The sequence below is a fragment of the Gigantopelta aegis genome, chromosome 6, assembly GCF_016097555.1.
Source record: "Gigantopelta aegis isolate Gae_Host chromosome 6, Gae_host_genome, whole genome shotgun sequence".
Taxonomy (NCBI): Eukaryota; Metazoa; Mollusca; class Gastropoda; order Neomphalida; family Peltospiridae; genus Gigantopelta; species Gigantopelta aegis.
Genome location: NC_054704.1, coordinates 73,962,267 through 73,987,501, shown reverse-complemented (window position 1 = coordinate 73,987,501; position 25,235 = coordinate 73,962,267). Strand labels below are relative to the sequence as shown.

At 37.1% G+C, this 25,235-nt stretch overlaps 1 protein-coding gene across 1 annotated transcript in view; it reads left to right on the top strand.

The window, feature by feature from the left end:
- Nucleotides 1–3,343: 3,343 nt before the first annotated feature.
- LOC121375991 overlaps nucleotides 3,344–25,235 on the top strand; it is a 36,162-nt gene continuing 14,270 nt past the window's right edge. Inside the window, exons 1-3 of the mRNA XM_041503741.1 lie at nucleotides 3,344–3,584; nucleotides 19,792–19,828; nucleotides 24,554–24,710. Coding sequence (XP_041359675.1) covers nucleotides 3,540–3,584; nucleotides 19,792–19,828; nucleotides 24,554–24,710 — 239 coding nt within the window. The 5' untranslated portion in view covers nucleotides 3,344–3,539. The remainder of the gene's footprint in view (nucleotides 3,585–19,791; nucleotides 19,829–24,553; nucleotides 24,711–25,235) is intronic.

The window sequence follows — 25,235 nt, the reverse complement described above, 5'->3', positions numbered from 1 at the left end:
AATTGAGCAAACATTCGTCATGCGCACAACGCAATTCCTAGTAACATGATAACACTTCTTAGTAACATGATAACACTTCGAATTATCAGTTAGGGATTATCAGGTCAGTAGGAAGCATGGTTGCATGATAACTCTATTTATTAACTTATGTATATCCAACACAAGTTCAGGCTCGTTGATCATTTTAATTAATTCTTTAATGCATTATTTAATGCGATAACCTACACAAGATGTCATCGAGGTTGGTGCTTTCGACTCAGCTATTGAAACGTACTCCGGGCGGGTGCCGGTACTGTGACGCAAACCCAGTACCCACCAGACCAGTGATACAGCGCTCGTTTGATGCGCGGTCTGTCTAGGATCGATCCTCGTCGGTGGGCCCATTGAGCTATTTCTCGTTCCAGTCAGTGCACCACGACTGGTATATTAAAGGCCGTGGTATGTGCTATCCTGTCTGTTGGATGATGCATATAAAAGATCCCTTGCTACTAATGAAAAACAAAATGTAGCGGGTTTCCTCTCTAAGACTATATGTCAGAATTAACAACTGTTTGACATTCAATAGCCGATGATTAATAAATAATTGTGCTCTAGTGGTGTTGTTAAACAAAAATGATTTTTTTTTTTTCACTGTGGCCCAAACCCAGTACCTACCAGACTATAAGGTGATGAGCTAAACATGGAGTCATCGAGGTCGGTTTATACATTTTTAAAAAGCTGTACGGCGTTATTGATCATCCTGACAATACACGTAGATCACCATGGCGCACAGTTCTTTATCCGCGTTTACGTCAACGCAAGTCGTCTGCTAATAAAAAAAACAATACACTCCGAAAACAAAATTCATATGTCAATGACTTGTATATCAGAATCCTGGCAACGGGCATATTTAATTCATGTGATCCGGAAAGGGTAATTCCAAAACCTTCTTTGTCGTGTAAATGGATCTTCTCCAAAGATCTCAGACAAAACGTTCAAAGAAGTATATAAATTGATTTTGTATTTAGCTCTGCCTCAGGTCACAATACAATATTTTGCTTTACCATAGTTGTATTGATTTTGTTTTCTGTCAGAACAATGTAGATACGATAATAACGACTTGAAATATATTATATCTCCAATTAAAGAAATCCGTTTTCAGTCTGCATAAAATCATTCTTTTTGTGGTCAACCTTGATTTATGTTATGGCAAACATTTTTTTTGGGGGGAATGGGTTTTATTATATATTTATTGTATGTGTTGATTTGGCACCAAGGTGATGATATTCTGGAACCATTGGCCACCATTGTATATTTTGGCTTTAAAATATTGTATCTACAGAAGAGATTGTTAATCCCCTATTTTCAGACAGGATTTATGAATCAGTTTCTGTGTATGATAAACAAACGTTTCAGATAATTGTGTCAGTCATTTGTTTTTTGAAATATAATAAGATTAAAAATAAGCAAGAATGAACAAGTAGCTTACAGAACACAACAACAAACAAAACAAAACAAAACAAAACAAACAAAACAAAACCCCCAAAACGGGAGCGTAAATACTGAAGACGGCGGTACAAAGCAAAACTATACCATGTCCAAATGTTACTTTTAGCTTTTAGTACGTATAGTCCTATATATCTCATACCATTCTCATGTACTTGTGTTAAAAACATTACTATGCTGAAATGTTTCTTAACAAAGATTTTCTGATTCAAGATACTCCCCCCACCCCCCAGTCCTGGAGAAAATCCTTAAATTCGGGCATAAACAATAGAGAAATTGAAAAAAAATTATCTGGCCTGAACACTTTTCGCCATGTATTTCCACTATTCTGTCCAAAATATTAATTGTAATCCATGTAAAAATGCGTGGAGATTCGTTTGCAGCCCTATATAGCTGTTTGACAGTAATGCTAATATGAATAAACGTTATAGATTTGGGCACTTTAGTTTAATTCGGACAAAAGTCAGCATGCCCCCCCCCCCCCCCCCCACACCCTACAAAAATGGGAGCCCGTAAGTCTATGCCCGTGCCCAGAAGAACAACATACTATTGGTAATTTTGTTGGAGTACTCAAATCCACATTGTGCTATTTGAAATATCTGTCATTTTATTTAACCCTGGTCATGTTTTGCACAACAGCGTATAGGTAACACTAAACCAAATAATTTCCGGCTGGGTCAAAGTTCGATGTGCACGGAAGTTTTGATAGAGAAGTGAACACCACAGGTCCTGTGACTGGTTATAAATGTGAGTGTGTTGGTTTTTTAAAAACAATAGTTTCATCTGGGCTGAAAATGTATGCAATTTTTCTGTGTCAAATAGTCTTGTGCTTGGGACAGGTATTGGGTACCTGTCAAAAAAGTACTCAGATTTTGTGCGAAACTAGGGGTGTTGTAAAACCTTCTGGTTATTCCGAAAATGAGCCATGAAAGGTACCATTTTCTTCAGTTAATATTTTGAGGTTGGGGTTGTAGTACTGATATTTTGGGGTCATAGTTTAGTTGATATATTGCATATAGTGTTTTTATGCACAAAACGTTAACATGGTCGCCTATGGGATTTTATTTGGTATAGTACAACCTTTACATGACATATTTGCTTATGGGGTATATTTACCTCCAGGGGTAACGGTGTTTACATTACACAATTTACGCCCTAACGGTTATTTTACCTCATGAGCAGGTTTTCTACCAGAAAATAATTTGAGGGTACGTAATGAAAACAAAACAGGTCAAAAGTGCCCCGGTTATGGGTTCATAATGCTTTGTTAATGGACATTGCATTTCATGTGCTTTGACAAATTTTAAACAGCAGGTCTCTCATTGTCATCTGTCTAAGAATTATAAAATATATCCACTAATTTCCATGACTATAGTGTGCGCAATTTTACACTCCGTATCCTCCGTCTGAAACCATGCTACGGGTAAAGTTACACCAGGGTTAAATAGATGCATGTAAATGTGGCGTTATTATCAATTCTTAATAGACTTCTTAAACGATATATAATGATCAATACATGAATGTTTGACAGAATGTTACGGACGGCAATACAGGAACTTTTTTCTAGTTAAATTAATTGTCTCTATTGATCCTTCATCAACACGTATCATTTTTCTTAACCCTAATACCATTCCACGTCACGCTTTGGTGCCTACCACCGCCCTGCTTATTCGACCACGAATGCAATTAACGACTTTTCCTCTCATAACTGTACATTTAAAAACGTATATATTGGTGTATACTGAATTCTTTGGGATTTATTTGTTATTGTGTATGAAGCAATGAAAATCCATATTGAATATCTGGTGATCGATGTTTCTATAGAACCATTTCGTACTGGTGCCTGTGGTATTTTCACTGATGATAATATCAATGAATAATTTAAGTTTCAGCTTCTATTTTGTCAAGCGTTCTGTGACACGTTCGTTTGCCATTGGCTACCTGTTATCTTGTAACGTAGAAGCGAGAGAGAGAAAGGGCTAGAGAAGGGAGAGAGGCGTTAATATTGGGGAGCTATTTGGTGTGTTGTGGGAAACTATTGTGACAAACAAAATATGGAGATATCCACAGGGATAAAAGTGAATTTAGGGATATATCATGTAAGTTTGGTATTGTTATTATTGGTTCGTTTTTCTGTTGTCGTCGTTGTTGTAGTTTGTACTATTATCGTTTTTGATGTTCGTTGTTTTTGTTGTAGTTTTTTTTTTAATTAGGGTTTGCAATTGTTTGTTTTGTTGCTGTTTTTTTTGTTTCGTATTTGTTGTTTTGTTTTTTCTTTGTTTGTTTGTGATTTGTTTTGTATTTTGTATTTTTTGTTGTGTCTGGGGGATTTTGTGTTGTTGTTTTTCTTTCTTTCTTGTTTTATTTTGGGGTTTGTGTTTGTTTGTTTTGGTGGTATTTTAAATATATATATATATATATATGCATTACCTTTGTTTGCATTTTATTTGAAGTTAAAACCTGTTTCTTCATTTATTTGATTGTCTTCTCTGTTTGAAATGGTTCTTACTGAACTAAGATGATAAAACAAACAAAAGGATAGAAAGAAAGGAATATTTGTTTAATGACACCCCAGCACATGTTTTGAACTATGTCGTCTTGACATCTAACAAAGTTATTTAGAAACATGGTCGAGATAGTGAGAGAGGATGTGTGTAATCACAAATGCTACTCTTACTGAATCGAAATATGATAGTTTGTATGTACTCTTTACCAAAGACAGGAATGCACACACCATGGACTTTGATATTCCTGTATGGGACATTGGTATATTACTGACAGGTCTTCAGAGGGAAATGAATCATATGATCCATTACACCTGGAACAAGTACTCTCTATATATACTTCTCAGCTATATCCCAACTCCAATACAGGAAGAGCGGGCAAACTCACCCGCACAAGACAGCAATTAGTTGGTATAAAGACAATTGAGACAGTATGCACTCACGATTCACTATGATATCATGTGTTTGTGGAAGGAACGCATTTTCTACCCCATCGGTAGTACATGTCATAAGCACAGTCATTAGTTGTCAACTCATATAAACAATAAATAAAGACAATTTTCATCGAAAAGATGAAAAACATATACAAGGTCGAAATAAAGTATAGCATTAGACATAAATGTCTGTCAGTCATACGTCATATTAATAAATAGCCTCAAAATGTCCATCCTGAAACTTTCTGAAATCCTCAAGAGTCCTGTAATGTCATAACCATGATGGAACAAATGCTGTGCCAGAATGATATAACGTTATTTCAAAGATATAATGTCCATGTCCAAAGGTATCTCAAAAGATGTGATCTGCAGATTAAAAAAAGTTGGAGCACAAGGAACATTGCTGAACTTTAAGGAAAAACCGACTATTGGAAAATTGAAGTTGTCCCTTTTGTTATACACAGTGTGGGTGTCTAGCAAAGTGAACGCAGTAGTCATACTGTTTGTTATGTGTCAGTTCAGACTCTGTGCGATGTACGTATTCCTTTAAGTTGGTTTTATATGGTACCCCTATGTTTGAGCATAACCAGTTAGGGACCCAGGTGTTATATGTTGAGGTGGAGTGTCAACACTGGGTCCAAATCGCCTGTCATACGCCATCTCAAACTGTGTGACATACATGTTTATTTTAAGCTAGTTTTATCTCGTACCAAATATTTCAAAATATAATCAAATTGCACTTATGGGTTAGGTATTGCGGGTGTCAGGCATGACCAAATTGGCATAGCCCAGACTGTGTTATTTACCTTTTCAGTGAAAGTTGGTTTTATCTTACACCTCCAAGTATAATCTAATTTGGGGTCACATTTTTGGATTTGGTTTTGATTGTTTACATGACCCATTTTGAAGGCCATATTGTGGGTCCCCATATTTGCAGGGTGTGGTCACCAGCAGAAATCACTGTGCATCTTATGCCACTGACTGAGTGTCCATATACTCAGATATTGGTACATGTTCCTTGTTCATTTGAGTTCAGGGGCCTGGGCTCTTGGTCTAAACAATACAGATTAATTTGGAGAATAGCGTCAGTTTGAATCTGTATGCATACAATGTATATAGATCGAGGTTTGAAACTTTCAGTAGTTTTTGCATTTTCAATTCTGGTGTGTAAATAAATGTAAAGTAATACCTGTTTGTAATTTTGGTTGCCAATTTTAAATGATATAAGATCAACATAGCTAGACTCATTTTGTTTCGATTTAACCAAATTAATTAGAAATTGTGATTCATATTCATAGAGAGAGAGAAAGAGTTTAAAAGTCTTATTCCCCCAATTCGACATACATGTCCAACGTTTCACATATATCTGTTTCTGTGTGTTTTTGTCTGGGCCAACTTGTAGTGTTTTCAAACTGTCAAGACAAAGAGTAACAAATGCGGCAGCTCGAAGATCGTTATACATCCGGGAAACTCATCTGCAAAATCGCTTTCAAGCAGCATGTTGAACGGCAGCTAGTGTCCATGGATTTCATGGTCCCATCTCATCAGAAACAGCGCGACGGTCTTCGAGAGCAGCAATTATTAGCTGCAGACATCCTCATATTGGACACGACAGGACCATCAGTATCGCGTACAGTGGACCCAGCAACATCTCAACTGGAGAAGACCACCTTGGCAAAGTGTTCTGTATTCTGAAGAAAAATTATTTCATTCATCAAATGCGGATGGTAGGCTTCGCATATGGCGGTGCAGGGGTGAATAATTTGCAGGCTGTTGTGTTCTTGGGTCCAACAGATGAGGTCTGCATGTCATAGTGTACATGTCAGAGACTATGCTTTATCAATACTTAGAGCTAATCCAAGATTGCAGTTTTTACAATATGACAATGCACGTCCCCACTCAGCTAGGGTCACAATTGCTTTCTTGGCACAGCACAGCGTCCAAATACTGCCATGTCCATCCCGTTCAACCAACATTGCATCTATTTAGCAGCACGTATGAGATGAGATAGGACATGTTCAGAGTGGAATACAGCCACACACACTACAAAAATTGGAAGCAGTCTTGGTGGATGTCTGGAACAATCTGCCACGAATGTTTTCTCAGAGACTTGTTAATTCAACAAGGTGACGCTATACATCGTGTATTACCTCAAATAGGGGACACACGCGTTACTAGTGAAAAACTGAAATTTATCAGTTTTAGTGACCTGACATTTTCAGTTTTTAACGCCCCCCCCCCCCCCCCCACACACACACACACACCCTCCACAATCATATAAGTGTATTTTAGATATCTTCACCTTATAACTGATCTTTGCTGCTATGAGTTTTGTTATAATCAGTATTTACATTACATAAAATAGAACGTATTGAATTTCTGTGTTATTTAAGATGAAATATCATGGTGCGTTTTTTATGCGGGTCAGCATATAAAGGCTACAGCCATTACCAATAATTAAAAAAAAAAACTGTTTTATTTGACAAGGGTTTTTTTTGCCAAGGATTCTTTTTTAGCAGGGCCGACAACGTAACAGTTAAAATACCCTGTTTTTATTTTATTAATATATTTCTACCTGATTTTCATCTTTAAGACTGGTTTCGATACACGTCGGCGACCTATACAGATCGATACAGACCAAAAACATTTTATGGTTCCCGTCGATCTGCGTCGGTAGCAGACCTCCTACATATTTTATGGCAACCAGACTTTATATTTAATTAATTTTCAAACAAGGTATCCTATTAGTCCAGTCAGAATACAGGACCCCGTACGTTTTTTGAGGGGACCTTTTTTTTATGATTGAAATTCATTAATGAGGTCCCTGTGATGAAATTTAGCCTGGGAGTCTTTTTTGTTTTACCGTCGTTTGGCGGCCATAATGGTAAATGGCCGCCATTTTGCGATTCATTGAATAAATAGTGATATCTCGGTAACAAGTGAACAGATTTTCATTTTTTAAACGGTGTTGGATAGATAATTAAAACGTCTATAAATAATTCTATTGTTACGTTTAAATATATCTAATAGTGTTTTTGCAATAAATGTTTTAATGAAAAAAGGGCATTATTTAAATATTTCTACCATTACATTTCACGGTAAGTACCTTGTGGGGTTTTTTAGGGGACCTTTGTTTTTTTTTATTAGAATTCATTACTGAGATGCCCGTGATAAAAATTAGCCTAGTAGTCTTTTTTCTTCTTTTGCTGTTTGGCGGCCATTTTGGAAAATGGCAACCGTTTTTTCATTTCATTGAATAATTTGCGATATCTTGATAACTAATGGACAGATTTTGATTACTTAAATGGCACTGGATAGGTATTTAAAAGCTCAATAAATTAATCCATTATTGCATTAGATAAACCCAATATATTTTTTGCAATAAACATTTTAATGCCAAAAAAGGTATACTGTAAATGTTTGTACCATTGCATCCGAAATTGTGTTGGGTTTATAACATAATTCAGTTATAGTTTGTATGGCAAAACAAAATGGGTGTACTGTTATTAACATTAAATAGCATGCTTTTGTAAGAAAACTTGTACTAAACTGTTATACAGTTTTAACACTGCGTCTCATTCATTCACTGAGAATTATATGTGAAACATTGTGTTTTTCTCATACATATTTTTATAAAAAATATTTCTATCAATTATTTCTACAATGTTACAGTAAAATATGTAATTCACAGTGAGTTTATATTTAGTAGCATTTAGTCAATATATTACTTTCAAAAAATTATGGATGAAACCATGGCAGGGACGTCTAAGCTTACAAAGAGATCTTCACTCTTACTTGTAGAGCCACCAGAGTTGGCGAGGAAAAAATCTAAAACATGTTCTGATGTTATGTGTGTGATTTGTGAGGAAAGTACAACTTCAAAACAAAATCCTTTGCAACAACAATCTCAAGATTCGTGGAATAATTTAGCAAAAAAAAGTAAGCAGTGGAAAGGTTTAGGTACTGCTTTTGATAATCTTCACGAACGAATAATAATTGATGAAACTCCTAAAAAGGTGCACAGAATCTGTAAATTAGATATCACTGGTATCAAGTTAAAAAGAGCACAAGAGGCTCGTTGTGTGCCTGTGACAAGTGATGCACAAGAAACTGAAGTTACTGATCAGTCTGTCGAATCACGAGTACGAAGTATTCGTGGAAGTTCTGAGTTGATATTAGTGTGCATATTTTGTGAGGAATCCCTGGAAGGCAAAATTAATAGAAATATCTTTGGTGAAAATGTTCCTATAAAGACCCACAGAATAGAAACAGAGATAGCTTGGAATACATCCCCTACATTGAGAATAAAGTCAAACGGGATCGTTTGCAAGCACTTGTAACTTACTGTGATAATGCTGGTGGCATATTAAAAGCTGCTGCCTTGGACATTCGTTATCACAAAAACTGTTGGAAATCACACTGTAGACCTGTATACAACACACGTGCAAATGATATGAGAGGAGAACGTCGTCTTAGAGAACAATGGGATATTGAAAAACAGAATGAAGGATTTCAACATCTTTGCACATATCTGGTTGACTGTCTAGATACCCGGAAACAAATTTACACCCTCAGAGATATACTTTCTGAATATGAGCAAATACAAAGGGATTTGTTGATCACTAATGATGAGATCAGAAATACTTGTGATGACAGGCATGCATTACGTTCACTACGCCAAAAATTTGAAAAACATTTTGGGCAGAATATTGGGTTTCAATCAAGGTACCGCAAAAATGAATCCTCAATAGTTTTTTTCCCAAAGCATGGAGGAGCATATGATGAAAGTGCCATAAATTGTTGGGGCGTTGAAAGTTCACAACTGATAAGCAATGTAACCAAGATTATACACTGTAAGTTTCGAAACGAAGGAGGAATCCCATGGCCATGTGCAATCAATGAACTTGATAAGGATAATACACCCAATGACATTCACAACCTAGTTGCACTTCTAGCTGATCCTCGGTCAAAATTTGTAGATGGTCGTGCAGTTGTTGCAGAACGCTTGCAGCCATCTATTCGTTTTCTGTCTGAAAGCTTGATGCATCTCATCACTGGTAAGCGACAGCCATTGCATGTAAGTGTATGTTTGTTTGTTCACAACTTGACAGGAAATAAAGAGCTCATTAAAATTTTGAGACAACTGAGAATTGGAATTTCATATAATGATGTTCTAGACCAACTATCAGCATGGGCACTACATGAAAGCAATAAGTCAGAGCACAATTCAGTGTGTCCAACTGACAGGCCCCACTTGATTAAGCATGTCCATTTTTGCCCAAATGAAATTGCACCACATCAGCCCTGTACTGTCGTGATGGACAATGATGATTTTAATGAAGATGGACTGACAGGGTCTGAGACGAGTCATTACACAAATGTCATTATGGCACAACCAATATCTTCCCGTTATGAAGGGACTTTGGAAAAAACAACATTGGTTGTACCAACTCGTGAAGTTAAAAACAATCTGGTCTACCCAACAGTTGCCAAACAATCTTACACTTCCAGTTCCAGTGCAGAACCTAAACCAAAGAAAATAGAATGCAAAGATCAGTCAATGATAGCATATCGAGTAACTGCCCATGCATTTCTTCGTGTGATGCAATCAAAAGACAATGTTCCGGCTTTCACAGGATATCATACTTCTCTCGCTTGCAATGTTGAGAAGTGGGAAACGTACAATGTGAAGTGTTATGCGCAGCCTCCATGTAAAGAAGTTGTTTTAGATGTGATGGACTGGTGCCAGAAAGTTGCTGAAATGAAGGAAATGCCATTAATTCAACTCGTTTCTGATCAAGCTATGTATAAATATGTTGAAGAGGCACTTTTTGAAGATGGGGAGAGATGGTCTCGTGTTAAGTCTGTAATTGGCGGTTTTCACACAGAAATGTCTTTCCTTCATGCAATTGGAAAGCGATATGCTGGTAGTGGTCTTGAAGAATTGGCAGTTTTTGAAGGAATTGTGGCTGCTGGCAGTGCACACAGGACATTAGCTGGAAAACACTACAATAGGGGAATGCGTTTACACAAACTAGTAGCTGAAGGCTTGTTACGCATGCTGATTCAGGAATGCATCCAGAAGAACTGTAAAATAACAGGTTGTTTGAAACACTTGGTTGATATCACCACTGAAGAAGAACATGAGACATTCATCAAATCAACTGACTTCACTGATTTTGTACATGAACTATTGGATTTCTTACATTCTTGATGTGGAGATTCTTTATCAGCACTACCATTGTCTGAGGAGTGGAAAATTTGTTGATGAATACCTAAGCAGCTGCCGTAAAATGTTGCCGTTGATGGCAGCATATGGAAACATCAACTATCTTCGGTATCTGTCCATCTATTACTGGCGCATGTCCACACTGAGTGACGAAGAGAAGAAGAACATGGCTGCGATTTATTCTTGTTCACTGAGTGGCAGAAGCTACAGCAGATTATCCCCCGATCAGGTTATTGAGATGACTATGAACAAACAATCCAAGAACCGAAGAAGTGGGGGCTGGGTTGGATTTACCAAAAACTTGTCGATGGTTGCAATTAGCATCCTCAGCAGGCCAGTTGTTATGCAAATAAGAGAACAACTGCAAAAAGTGACACAATTCAAGAAACCGCTATATCACCATCCTGAAATAGGTCCATCAAGACAGTCCAAAGACAGCCAGGTACTTGATGCTGTGAATGTAGCTCTGGAGGAATGGTGCACAAACCCATGGGATCTAAGCCGACCAACTCTTCGATCACTTTGTACTGGACAACCGGCATCAGAAGAGGTGAAACATAGTCTTGAAACAGCTCACGATGAAGGCAATCAAATGGTTGAAAATGTACTAGAACGTCTATCTTCTGGTACTCGATCAATACACAACACAATTACTAAAAGGAAAAGCAAAACATTTGTAACAAAGACAGCTGCTGTCAAAAGCAAACAAGAAAGTAGAGCCATCATTGACCACACTGCAACAAAAAAGATAATTGATCTTCTAACCAGTGGAGATGAGTCCAGTATGACTCTGGAGGATCTGATGCAGTATAGAATAACTTCCGTGAGCTTGTCTCTATTTACAGCAGATGGAATTTTCCACAAAACTGTGAAATCAAAGTTCATGACAATGCTGACCCTCACAGCTGCACAACCACCATCAGATTACCACGTAATGGTAGACATGGGAATGGCTTGGAACAAAATACCTGCAAACAAAACATGGTCTGACTGTGGTTTTAGTCTCTTCAACTACATAGTGGGTCGTCATCCAAAAGCTATTGCATTCCATTTCATAAATGATATTTATGATGAAACCATGTTGATGCATAGCCCAAAGCAACACGAACAACAACGTCGTGCAAAGGCGTATGGGTTTGTTGCTAATGGATTTCCTGTTGCTGACCAACAAATTCCAACAGGGTCATCTTGGCGTTCATTCCTGTCAAAGCCATCTAACAACCAAAGATTGCAGCATTTTCTCCTGAAGGAATGGCATTCCTACAATCATCATGCTGATCTGTATTTTACTATCAACCTTGTCTGCTACAATGTGAAAACAGGAGAATGTGAATCTCTCTTTGAATCCAAGTCGTCATGCGAGGCAGACACTAGAGCTTTCTTCCATGCAGCTCAAATGGATAACTCTTGCACAGTTATTTTTGACTTTGGAGATACAGATGTTTGGATTTTTGCATCATACATTACTCATGTAACTGGACAGTGCATGTACATGTACAAGAAGAAATCAGGAGAGGCTCCTACATACTACAGCTGCACTTCATTCTTTCCGGACACCAATGTGGCATCAGTTGCTCTTGGAGTTTATGCATTTACAGGTGTAGACACAGTTGGTGGCCTTTTTGGCTGCGGGAAGGTCACGGCCATGAAACGGATTCTAAAGTCAACTGATTTGTCATACAGGAAGACGATGGAGTCACTTGGTATAGATGATGAACTATCTGATGAACTCTTCTCTCAACTTGAGTTGTGTACAATCAGGATGCTCTACAATGACCCAGTTAGCACAACTCTGTCCAGTGCTCGTGCGCGCAAATGGCAACAAATGTCCCACTACGATTCAGCGAGATTGCCTCCAGACCAGGATTCCTTCAAACAGCACTGCCTCCGAGCTCACCTGCAGGTATATGAGTGGAAAAACTCAAGATGTATTAAAACACTTATTCCAAATAACTTTGGATGGGAAAAGAAGGATGACATATTACAACCAGTCACAGACACTATCAACGCTCTTCCTGATGACACACACTTCTCTGTACTTGAAGAGGATGAATATGATGAGGAAACTGATGACATCGTTTACCAGTCTTCAGATGAAGACAGCGATGCAGATGATGATGAGTAAATGATTTCAAACATGTGAGTGACAATTAAGTCTAATATAGAAAAAGTGCAGTGTTGTTAATGTCTAAAATCTTCCTTACATTCCGTCTAAAGTATTAACCCATTTTTCAGTCTTTATTTTGCATTAAAACTGTTATAGCAAAAATACTATTAGATATATTTAAAACTATCAATGAAATGATTTATAGAGTATTTAAAAATCTATGCAATAGTGTTTTAAAAATTAAAATCTGTCCACTGGTTATCAAGATATCACTGTTTATTCAATGAAATTAAAATCGGTAGCCATTTTCCAAGATGGCCGCCAAATGACAAAAGTACAAAAAAAAAAAGACTCCCAGGTTAATTTTCATCATAGGCACCTCAGCAATGAATTCCAGTCACAAAAATGATCCCCTAACAAAAACCCACAAGGTTGTGTATTGTGAAATGAAATGGTAGAACAATTTACATAATGCCTATTTTTTAAATTAAAACGTTTATTGCAAAAAAACTATTAGATATATTTAAATGCAACAATGGAATTATTTATAGACGTTTTAATTACCTATCCAACACCGTTTAAAAAATGAAAATCTGTTCACTTGTTACCAAGATGTCACTATTTATTCAATGAATCGCAAAATGGCGGCCATTTTCCAATATGGCCGCCAAAAGAAGGTAAAACAAAAAAGACTCCCAGGCTAAATTTCATCACAGGGACCTCATCAGTGAATTTCAATCATGAAAAAAAGGTCCCCTCAAAAAAACGCACGGGCCCTGGAATTCTGACTGGACTATATATGGGTGTTTGTCAAGTACAGTAGGTTAACGGCTAGTTATTAGTGTTTAGTAAGAGAGTAATCGGTGTAGTTGTTGTAGTAGGCCTACACCATGTTAAGCCAGTAAAACTGAATCAGAATGTGAGCTGGTACCAGGACACGAACCCAGTACCTATCAGCATTAATTGCGATGCATAAAATATAATTCACCAACGAAGGCCATATTGTATATAGACATTGATTACAATTATACCATCGTCATTCTGTACGAGGTGATGCTACTGAAGGTGTACAGATCAGTTTATTATTGAACTTGATAGAAATGTGGGATGGGGGGGGGGGGGGGGGGGGGGGTAATTATGGTTTGGGGTTATGTGGTCCCTGGATTACTGATTGACCAGGGTAGATAGGTAGGTAAGTACATTTATTTAATTTTAAAGTTTGTTTAAATTTAATTTAATTTATAAGCTAGGAAGTGGGGGTTTTGTGGGTTTTTTTGTTAAACATGACATTATTGTACACCTATTCATTTTAAGTCTTTACATTGCAAAAACCAATGTGTTTACTTAAGTATTTTTTCTTTAGCTTTTGCCTGATGGAATAACTGTCACGATGTACATTATGTAAATAATTCCGATTGGTTATAAAGTGTTATAGGATTCTAAAAGGTATGTTATTGATGTAGCGGGCTCTGAGTTGCGTTGCTCTAGATACCGGCTTTTAGCTGATCTCGCCTTTGTTCCGTTAACAGTTACTTTTTATCGATCTGTTTGTCGTGTAGGTTCAGAACAAGGGGAGGATTCACCGAACACAATGAGTATGTCAGAAACAGCAGTTTTACAAACATTGGCCTCAGTTTGCTGCCATTGTAAGAAGATAGTTTCCGACCGAGGGTCGTGCTTTTTTTTTGTGCGCGGGGTTTGGGATTTAGGTCAGTCGGTAGAGCGCTCGGCAAAGGTGATTGAGTAGAAGGATCGAATCCCCTAGATGGGCACATTTTCTGGTTCTTGTTGGGGTTTGTTTTATCGATCGAACCAGTGCCCCACAACTGGTGCAGCAAATACCGTGGTATGTGTTGTCCTGTCTGTTTGAAAGCACATATGAAAGATGCTTTTGCTGGTAAAGCAAAAATGTACCGGGTTTTATATCAGATAATAAATCAATGTGCTCTAGTGGTGTCGTTAAACAAGATGTTTCCGATTGGTAGAGCCTTTTTAACAACTGAAATTACTGATTAAAGGTACTTTCTTGCTGAGAATAGGGCGGGACGTAGCCCAGTGGTAAAGCGCTCGCTTGATGCGCGGTTGGTCTCGGGTCGATCCATGTTGGTGGACCCATTGGGCTATTTCTCGTTCCAGCCAGTGCGTCACGACTGGTATATCAAAGACCGTAGTGTGTATTGTCCTTTGCTACTAACGGGAAAATGTAGCAGGTTTCCTTTCTAAGACTATATGTCAAAATTACCAAATGTTTGACATCCAACAGCCGCTTATTAATAAATCAATGTGTTCTAGTGGTGTTAAGCAAACTTTAACTGATCGTAATGTTTGCAGCAGCTCAAACTTTATTTTATTTCCTAATACAGTGTATATATATTTTTTCGAACATACAAAATTATTTGATGATAAAATCCATGAAGGGCCATTGCAAAGAAAAACAATTTGATTGAAATGTATTCGATAATTATTTTATCTGTTTGAATGGTTCTAATAGTTACAAACGTGTTGTAATGGCAGCCAACTCTGGAAAGGTATTTTGTTTAAACTATTAATGAAGCACATATAAGAGCGTTAGACCGAATCTGCGTGTTTGTTGATAGCTTTATTTCTCATGAAGCGGCTAGGGATGAAAGCAGATACAATGAATTACGAAGGCGTGTTAAAGTGTTTAAGTGTCACAGTATATATATGGCTGAGTGCCCGTATATATACCAGTCGTGGAGCACTGGTTTGGAACGGAAAATAACACATCGCAATTTAAGCGTGTATGTTAACCACTAAACTACTAAACTAATGTGACAGCAACATATCACTGTATCACTAGCCGATAAATAATTAATCAATGCGCTCTAGTGGTGTTGTTAAACAAACTTTAACTTGAATAATGAAGGATCTTTGTAAGATGTTTGCGACTAGTAAAATATCTTTACGACCAAAATTACATATTAGATATAGTTTTTTCTTGTGTAGAATATCAGTGTCTAGATATATACAGTGTTTCTAATTCTCTTAATTTTTGTAGGTAGACCAAACTGGATTAGGTCTCCAAATAATGTTTACCGGCCTCGGTGGCGTCGCGGTTAGGCCATCAGTCTACAGGCTGATAGGTACTGGGTTAGGATTCCAGTCGAGGCATGGGATTTTTAATCCAGATACCGACTCCAAACCCTGAGTGAGTGCTCCGCAAAGCTTAATGGGTAGGTGTAAACCACTTGCACCGACCAGTGATCCATAACTGGCTTAACAAAGACCATGGTTTCTGCTATCCTGACTGTGGGAAGCGCAAATAAAAGATCCCTTGCTGCTAATCGGAAAGAGTAGCCCATGTAGTAGCGACAGCGGGTTTCCTCTCAAAATCTGTGTGGTCCTTAACCATATGTCTGACGCCATATAACCGTAAATTAAATGTGTTGAGTGCGTCGTTAAATAAAACAATTTTATTTTTTTCAAAATAATGTTGTACTTATATATACATGTATAAAAATGTATACATGTATTATCAAATAAAATGAAGATTGACCTAGTACAAACTACATAAAGTGGAACAATCAGAAACACATTTAATATAGAAATACTAATAATTTATGAAAACAACAACATAATAATAATATGGACACCAGGGAATTACGTGATACTAACTTTTACTCTAAATTTTAATTTTATATATCTGTGATATTTGTATTTTTTGCACAGTTCTTTACACTGTGTTTTAATTTAAACTGTTGAATTTTTATATTGATGTTGATCATCAGTTTTTGGGTTTTTTTTGCATTTACCATAGTTTGACACCCAATAGCCGATGTATTTTTCGTGCTGGGGTGTCGTTAAACATTCATTCATTCATTCATTCAATCACAGGACACTGGTTTGGAATGGGAAATGCCATCGCTATTAAAGCGGGTACGTTAAAGACTAAATAACATATCGCTGTTTATAACTCAACTAATGTAATAACAACATATCACTGTATGTGTCAGAATAATGAAGGATTTTTGTATGATGTTTGCGACTAATAACATTTAAAATTACATATTACATTTATTTTCTTGTTTTGAATATCAGTGTCTGTATATAATACAGTGTTTCTGATTGTTGTAATATTTGTAAATAACCAGAACGGGATTTTGTCTCCAAATAATCTCACCCGTACGAAAACTATATACAATGTATTATGAAATAAAATGAAGCTTGACCTTAAGTTCGTCCCACAGGGAACGCCTTTTTTTTCATATTATGGAATTTACTACAAGTTATTTATGTCTAAGCCAATTGAATTGTAAATTGCACACAAAAAAAGTATTATTTGTTATTTCCAAAACACTTGTTTTTCTTCTCACGTCAAACCAAACTGAAATTATTTACAAAAAAAATATGTTTTTAGATACAAACACTAGGACGGCCAGAAACATATTTAATGTAGACGGACAGACAGACAGACAGACAGACAGATGGACAATCGTTTTAGTTACGTCTCACCTTGTGTACAGATTAAAATAAAAACCAGAGTTCAACAGTAATAATACAATAATACAGCAATAAAAATACACAAGCCACTCCTATGGACTTATGAGAGACTTTAAAACTATTAAAAGGCTATCAAAATTATTTATAAAGTATTGTATTTACACGAAGTAAAACTAAAACCCTAAAATATGTATATTTCTATATGTATAAAAATCTTTGACGACGTAATAAAATAAGATGGCAACTTTTGGCTGTAATTTTAACAATATCCGGTTGGCTTAAAAGTAATGACATTTTTTCTTTATCTAAAATGTTATTAAAATTTACTACAGCAGCTACTGCCTTTTTAAAAAGATCTACTCTAATGTCATCAAAAAGAGGAGAGTGAATAAGAACAATCATGTTCTTAAGACTGGTAAAACAGGTTATTTTGCGAATTTCCAAATTTTCACATCTATCCGTTTCTGACCTTAAAAGCGCGGTACCACTACGAAACATTGATGACGCACGTCTATATGACCATGTTTAAACAGTTCTATAAGTACGGAGTTTATTTCCTCTAAAAAAAAATTCTAGTAGACTTGTCAAATTCTAAAACATGTGTCCATTTAATTTTGAAACCGTCTAATACTTTTCTTTCCGTTTCTGTTGTTGAAATTGGATTATTAAAATCTAGAGATACTAATATTTATGCACAACAAAAACCCGCATAATAATAATAATAATAATAATAATAAATTAATTAAAGTCGTTAAAAAGTCAGTATTTCTTCTACACAAAGACCATGTAGCCTTTATTGCAAAGCTGTTCGTGTATCCGTTTGTTAGTTTGCTTACTTGTTTGGGCTTTAAAACACGTATTTACGTCTTTAGCGTTTTCTTAATACAGGATATATGCCTTTGTGCATCAATTGTTTGCATGTGCATTAAAATAACATAAAACGCTGAATTGATCGTAAATTGATTTTATGATCCCAATGAGGTTTTTTCTTCCTTTTTCTCTTCATATATTTACATTGGACAGACATCTTTGTGACTTAATTATTATTATGACTTGGACAAAAGATACTTGCATAAGAGACTTTTATAGTTTTATGCACCTACGGCAGTATTATTTTCTCCTGTATTTACAAATGCTATTTTAACATGTCTGATGTAATTCTGTAAAAAATAACTTAAATATTTTATTATGTTTGAATGAATGAATGAATGAATGAATGAATGTTTAACGACACCCCAGCACGAAACATGCATCGGCTATTGGGTGTCAAACTATGGTAATGAAAATAAATAAAGTGATGATCAACATCAATATAAAAATTCAAAACTTAAACAAAAACAGTGTAAAGAACTGTGCAAAAACACAAATATCACAGAATTTTACGGATACTGAATCTTACTCAAAACTTCAATTTTGTGCTGTATTGGCCATTCTCAAAGAGAATGTTACACCCCTGCACCACGGTGAGGTTACAGCACACGCAGGGGCTTATTATGTTTGTATACAGTGTATGTTAGTGTCATATTTAAATACTAAATGTGATTATTGAAGCTTTTATATAATGAAATTACTTTCTTAACATTTGTGGACTTTTCTCATCGTTTCTCTTTAATTATTTGTATATTTATTTTTAAATAATTTGTTTTCTCATTCATTCATTCATTCATTCATTCAATTATTCATTAATTCATTTATTTATTCATTAAAATGTTCGTCCTTTCGCTTTTACCTTCTTTCATTATTTGTTTATTTTTAATTGTTTTCTCGTTCATTCATTATATTTTTTCTTTTCTTTCGATATTTTATTTTATTTTATTTTTATTATTTATTTATTTATTTAACATGACAAAAATTCCACGCATATGGTCATCAACAGACAGCCATGGTATGTGCTATCCTGTCTGTGGGATGTGCATATAAAAGATCCTTTGCTGCTAATGGGAAATAATGTAGTGGGTTTTCACTGATGACTACGAGTCATAATTACTAAATGGTTGGCATCCCATTACCGATGATTAATTAATCAATGTGTTCTAGTGTTGTTGTTAAACAAAACAAATAAACGTTTATGTAACAGCAAAGGATTTCCTCTCTTACTCCAGAAATAACCATATGTTAATAACCAGTCACCGTCCTCGGTGGTGTCGTGGTTAAGCTATCGGACATACGGCTGATAGGTACAAGGTTCGCAGCCCGGTTACAGGCTCCCACCCAGTGTGAGTTTTAACGACTCAATGGGTAGGTGTTAGACCACTATACCCTCTACTCTCTCACTAACCACTAACAATTAACCCACTGTCCGTCCTGGACAGACAGCTGAGGCGTGTGCCCAGGGCAGCGTGCTTCAACCTTAATTGGATATAAGCACGAAAATAAGTTGAAATGAAATGAAATAACCATATATAAGACTGTAAATAGCAATAGCTTAAAATGAGATGAGAGTCATTAAACCATATACATATTTCATTTCATTTCATATCATATCATTTTACATGTATAGCTGGAACATCGCAGATCAGGTTGGCATAGACATAACTTGTAATATATTTTTGTCTTCTGGGTTTTTTTCAGAAATTATTTAGAGGCATTTTGCTGATCCTGTTTCACAGTAAGTGTTTATTTCTGGTTTTATTAAAATCACTCGGTTATCCAATGGTTTAAAAAGGTGTGAAAGACGTTACATATTTTAAACATAAAACAAAGGATTATTAAAAGGACCCCCCCCCCCCCCCCCCCAGTTATTATGTAAAACACGCGCAAAACACATACACACACACACACACGCGCGCGCATGAGCACACGCACACACGCCCCTCACATACAGACACCCACACACACACACCCTCCGCCACACACTCAGACACACACGAACACGCACGCACGCACACACACATATACAGACAGACACACACATACACACCACAGACATCCACACACACATTCACATTCACACACACAAACATACGCGCGCGCACACACACGCACACAAACAAACACACACACACACACACACACACACACACACACACACACAAACATAAACACACACACACACACAATCACAAACACAAACACAACCACAAGCATCCTTAAGTAACAAACCAACTGTGTAGTGGGTTTTGTATTCAACCATTTTATGCTTGGCTTCTGGACTAAAGCATTTTGGCATAAAAGCTAGTCGTTAGACGATATATATATATATATATATATATATATATATATCCTAGTTTCCGTAAACTCTGTAACGGATGCAGATATACAAAGTGGAAAAGGTTTCAATTTCGCCCGATTCGACGTTGAGCTTCTGTGGCCTTGTTCTGCTTGGTTTCATGTTGTTTATGACGGGTTGGTTTGTTTTTCTTGTTTTTGCCCAAACACGTTTTTAGTAGGTTGGACATAATTTTAATTCCGCAGATTCTTTGTCAGTGAAACCGGTTCGTGAACCCTACAGTAATGCGATTTGTGTTGCGTAGCACTGAAAGTGAAACACAGGCATTGTGTAGACAATCGATAGCGGATGTTCTCCGTGCCAGGATATCTGGTAATCATAATTCCTTTTTAGATCATTGTTTGATAATACAGCACAGCGCCAGAGGAAAAATATGGACATTTCGAAATTGTCATTTAAATATTAATACCTTTGATCATTTACGTTTGGGGTTTTATTTATTTTCGGTCTTCGCTCTACGATTTAGAAATAAAGTGCAAAGACCAGCAAGACAATAGTATTCCTATCGATCAAGTTTTTATTACATAAATAATAAATACATGTGTATATATGTAATATATAAAAAAATAAAAAATATTACAGTCTACCAGGGATCATGACGTACACGTGGAAAATCGATTACAAAATCGACTATACAAACCGATTTTGACAGGGTTATATGGAACACCTTTGCGAAACTCTAAAGTAAAGTGAATATTATAGAGAATAATACATGAGTGGTCGTTAGATACCATTTATCTCACAATGAGTTGTTTTAAAATGTATCTAACGAGCGAAAGCGAGTTCGATTTCTTACATATCCTCAAAACCGGCCTCGGTGGCGTCGTGGCAGGCCATCGGTCTACAGGCTGGTAGGTACTGGGTTCGGATCCCAGTCGAGGCATGGGATTTTTAATCCAGATACCGACTCCAATCCCTGAGTGAGTGCTCTGCAAGGCTCAATGGGTAGGTGTAAACCACTTGCACCGACCAGTGATCCATAACTGGTTCAACAAAGGCCATGGTTTGTGCTATCCTGCCTGTGGGAAGCGCAAATAAAAGATCCCTGTCGTAAAAAGAGTAGCCTATGTGGCGACAGCGGGTTTCCTCTAAAAACAGTGTCAGAATGACCATATGTTTGACGTCCAATAGCCGATGATAAGATAAAAAATCAATGTGCTCTAGCGGCGTCGTTAAATAAAACAAACTTTACTTTATATCCTCAAAAAAAAGAGGTCAGGACGTAGCCCAGTGGTACAGCGTTCGCTCATTGCGCGGTTGGTGTGGGATCGATCCCCGTCGGTGGACCCATTGGGCTATTTCTCGTTCCAGCCAGTGCATCACGACTGGTATATCAAAGGCCGTGGTATGTACTACCCTGTCTGTGGAATGGTGCACATAAAAGATACGTTGCTGCTAATCGGAAAGAGTAGCCCATGAAGTGGCGACAGCGGGTTTCCTCTCTCAATATCTGCGTGGTCCTAAAAGATCCCTTGCTGCTAATCGAAAAGAGTAGCCCATGACGTGGCGACAGCGGGTTTCCTCCCTCAATATCTGTGTGGTCCTTAACCATATGTCCGACGCCATATAACCGTAAATAAAATGTGTTGAGTGCGTCGTTAAATAAAACATTTTCTTCCTTAACCATATGTCTGACGCCATATAACCGTAAATAAAGTGTGTTGAGTGCATCGTTAAATAAAGCATGTTTTTCTTTTTTCCTAAAAAACCAACAGATGTTAAGCAAATTTTAACATCTTATTCGACTAAAATTTATTTACAGCCGTTACACTTGTAGTTGACTTACGCGTTACAGACACATGAATGTAATATTAAATATACGTCACAGTGTAATCGATTTCCAACGTGCTGTTTTTTATTGGACGTATGGCATTGGTGATCTGGTCATCACCTAGGAGCAGCCAGTCGTATGTCTTGAAATTGTTAACACACGTATGTGTGTAAACAATAGTGTGTTATCAAAATAACGCATGTTGTTCTCACCAATGGGTGTGTAAGAAAGTCATATATGTGCTGGAATGTTGAGAAAAAAAATATAGGCCCGTAGAAACGATATCTGGAGAAAGACCAGCATCGATGGTGTTGTGGTTAAGCCATCGGACATAAAGCTGGTGGGTACAGGGTTCGTAGCCCAGTACCGGCGCCCACCCAGAGCGAGTTTTAACGACTCAGTGGTTAGGTGTAAAACCTCTATACCCTCTTCTCTCTCACTAACCACTAACAACTAACCCACTGTCCTGGACAGACAGCCCAGATAACTGAAGTGTGTGTGCCTAGGACAGCGTGCTTGAACCTTAATTAGATGTAAGCACGAAAATAAGTTAAAATGAATTGAGGAGGAGTACAATCTCCAATGAGGGGAGATCAAGACATATTTTTATCTTTATTTGTATAGAGTAGGACCAAAAAACGTGCATTTCCGTCCTCGACTAACAGAGACTTTTTAGCGACTGTAATTACATATCAAATATATTTTTCTGCATAAAATATTAGTGACTGTATATAACACGTGTTTCTGATCGTGCTAATATTTGTACTAGGTTAAATTTCATTTTATTTCCTAATATTATTTTTTTCGTACGTACGAAATTATTTGAAGACATAATCCAGTTTGGGCTTCTTACAAATATTAAGACGACCAGAAACACATTAAATATACAGAAACTGATATTCTAAACAAGAAAATATATTTAATATGTAAGTTTAATCGTAGAAATATTTTATTAGTCGGAAACATCTTACAATGCAACAAACTCAGGAATGTCCCTTTAAACTCTGTAGTATTTAAATGACCCATTGATTTGACGTTACTTGTTATATGTAATACTAATTGATAATAACTGTTCAAGTGGTATATAGTGCCAATTGTACAACAGCAATACGAGGCGGTGCACTGGCATAAGGGTGACTAACTGTAAAATATCGTGGTCGACCTATGTTGATTTTGTACACTGTTCTTGTCAGTTGAGATTAAAAGAGTTATTCACATTACCCTCTGACCGGCCTCGGTGTCGTCGTGGTTAGGTCATCGGTCTACAGGCTGGTAGGTAATGGGTTCGGATCCCAGTCAAGGCATGGGATTTTTAATCCAGATACCGACTCCAAACCCTGAGTGAGTGCTACGCATGGCTCAATGGGTAGGTGTAAACCACTTGCACCGACCAGTGATCCATAACTGGTTCAACAAAGGTCATGGTTTGTGCTATCCTGCCTGTGGGAAGCGCAAATAAAAGATCCCTTGCTGCTAATTAGAAAGAGTAGCCATGTAGTGGCGACAGCGGGTTTCCTCTCAAAATCTATGTGGTCTTTAACCATATGTCTGACGCCATATAACCGTAAATAAAATGTGTTGAGTGCGTCGTTAAATAAAACATTTCTGTCTTTCTTTTTTTCACATTACCCTCTCGACAGTGTTGTATTTTTTTACAGAATATATTCTGACAGAAATTGTATTAAACTATTCAATGGTGGTGTGAAACATTAATATTCTTCAATTAAATATGTAAAGTTTACCGGCCTCGGGTGTGTCTGGTAGGTACTGGGTTCGCAGCCCGGTACCGGCTCCCACCCAGAACTGGTTTTTACGACTCAGTAGGTAGGTGTAAGATCACCACACCCTCTTCTCTCTCACTAACCACTAACAACTAACAACTAACCACTAACCACTAACCACTAACAACTAACCACTAACCACTAACCACTAACCACTAACCACTAACCACTAACCACTAACCACTAACAACTAACCACTAACCACTAACCACTAACCACTAACCACTAACCACTAACAACTAACAACTAACCCAATGTCCTGCACAGACAGCCCAGATAGCTAAGGTGTGTGCCCAGGATATAAGCACGAAAATAATTTGAAAAAAAAAAAAAAATCGATAATCATCCTTGAACACAAATGGGGTTACAAGCATGAAAATAATTTGAACTGAAAATTAAATAAAGGAACCTTTTACATGTAGGATCGATTAATGTTTCGTTATTGATCACAAATAGGTGTAACACTATCGAAATACAACACTTGGCACATTGATAATGCACGTTTAATCTGTTGATTGTGCTGACATTGATGGCTGTATTAATTTCGTCTAGTAACCACGTCGTCTGGAGTCGGCTTCCGTTACGAGTACCACAAAGGGGAGCACATAGCCAACTGGACCGAAGCCCGGAGGATATGTTCAGAAAACGCCGGCAAACTGGCCGGGGATATCGACATCGATGACTGGGAGCTCATGTATGGCAAGAGCAAGTAAGTGGGCTTTACCCGCCAGGTCGCGCTCTAAAACTGTTTGCAATCTCATTTTTGATTGTAAGTTAACATGATAACCATTCAGGGGAGGACCCAAAAATTTCTTCTCTCTGTTTTTTGGGGGTTTTTTTTTTTCTTGTTTCTTTGTTTGTTGTTGGGTTTTTTTGTGGGGGGTTTTGTGTGGGGTTTTTTTTTTTTTTTTTTTTGGGGGGGTGTTGTTTTTTGTTGCTGTTGGGGGTTTTTTGGGGGGTGGGGGTTGTTTGTTGTTTTTTGTTTTGTTGTTTTTTTAGGGTTTTTTGGGGGGGTTCGTGGAGGGGGGGTTGGCTAGGGAGATTAAGGAGAAAAGTGCATATGAACCAACTCTTGATAATCACAACCCAATGAATGTTTTTTTAAAAAAGCCAGAAAAAAAGTGAAATTTAAATATATTTAGTCTCCTCTCCATTTATTACACTCAGGCCGTTCCACAACAGCATTAGAAAAGCATACATAATAAATAGAATAAACATGACAAGATGACTTACA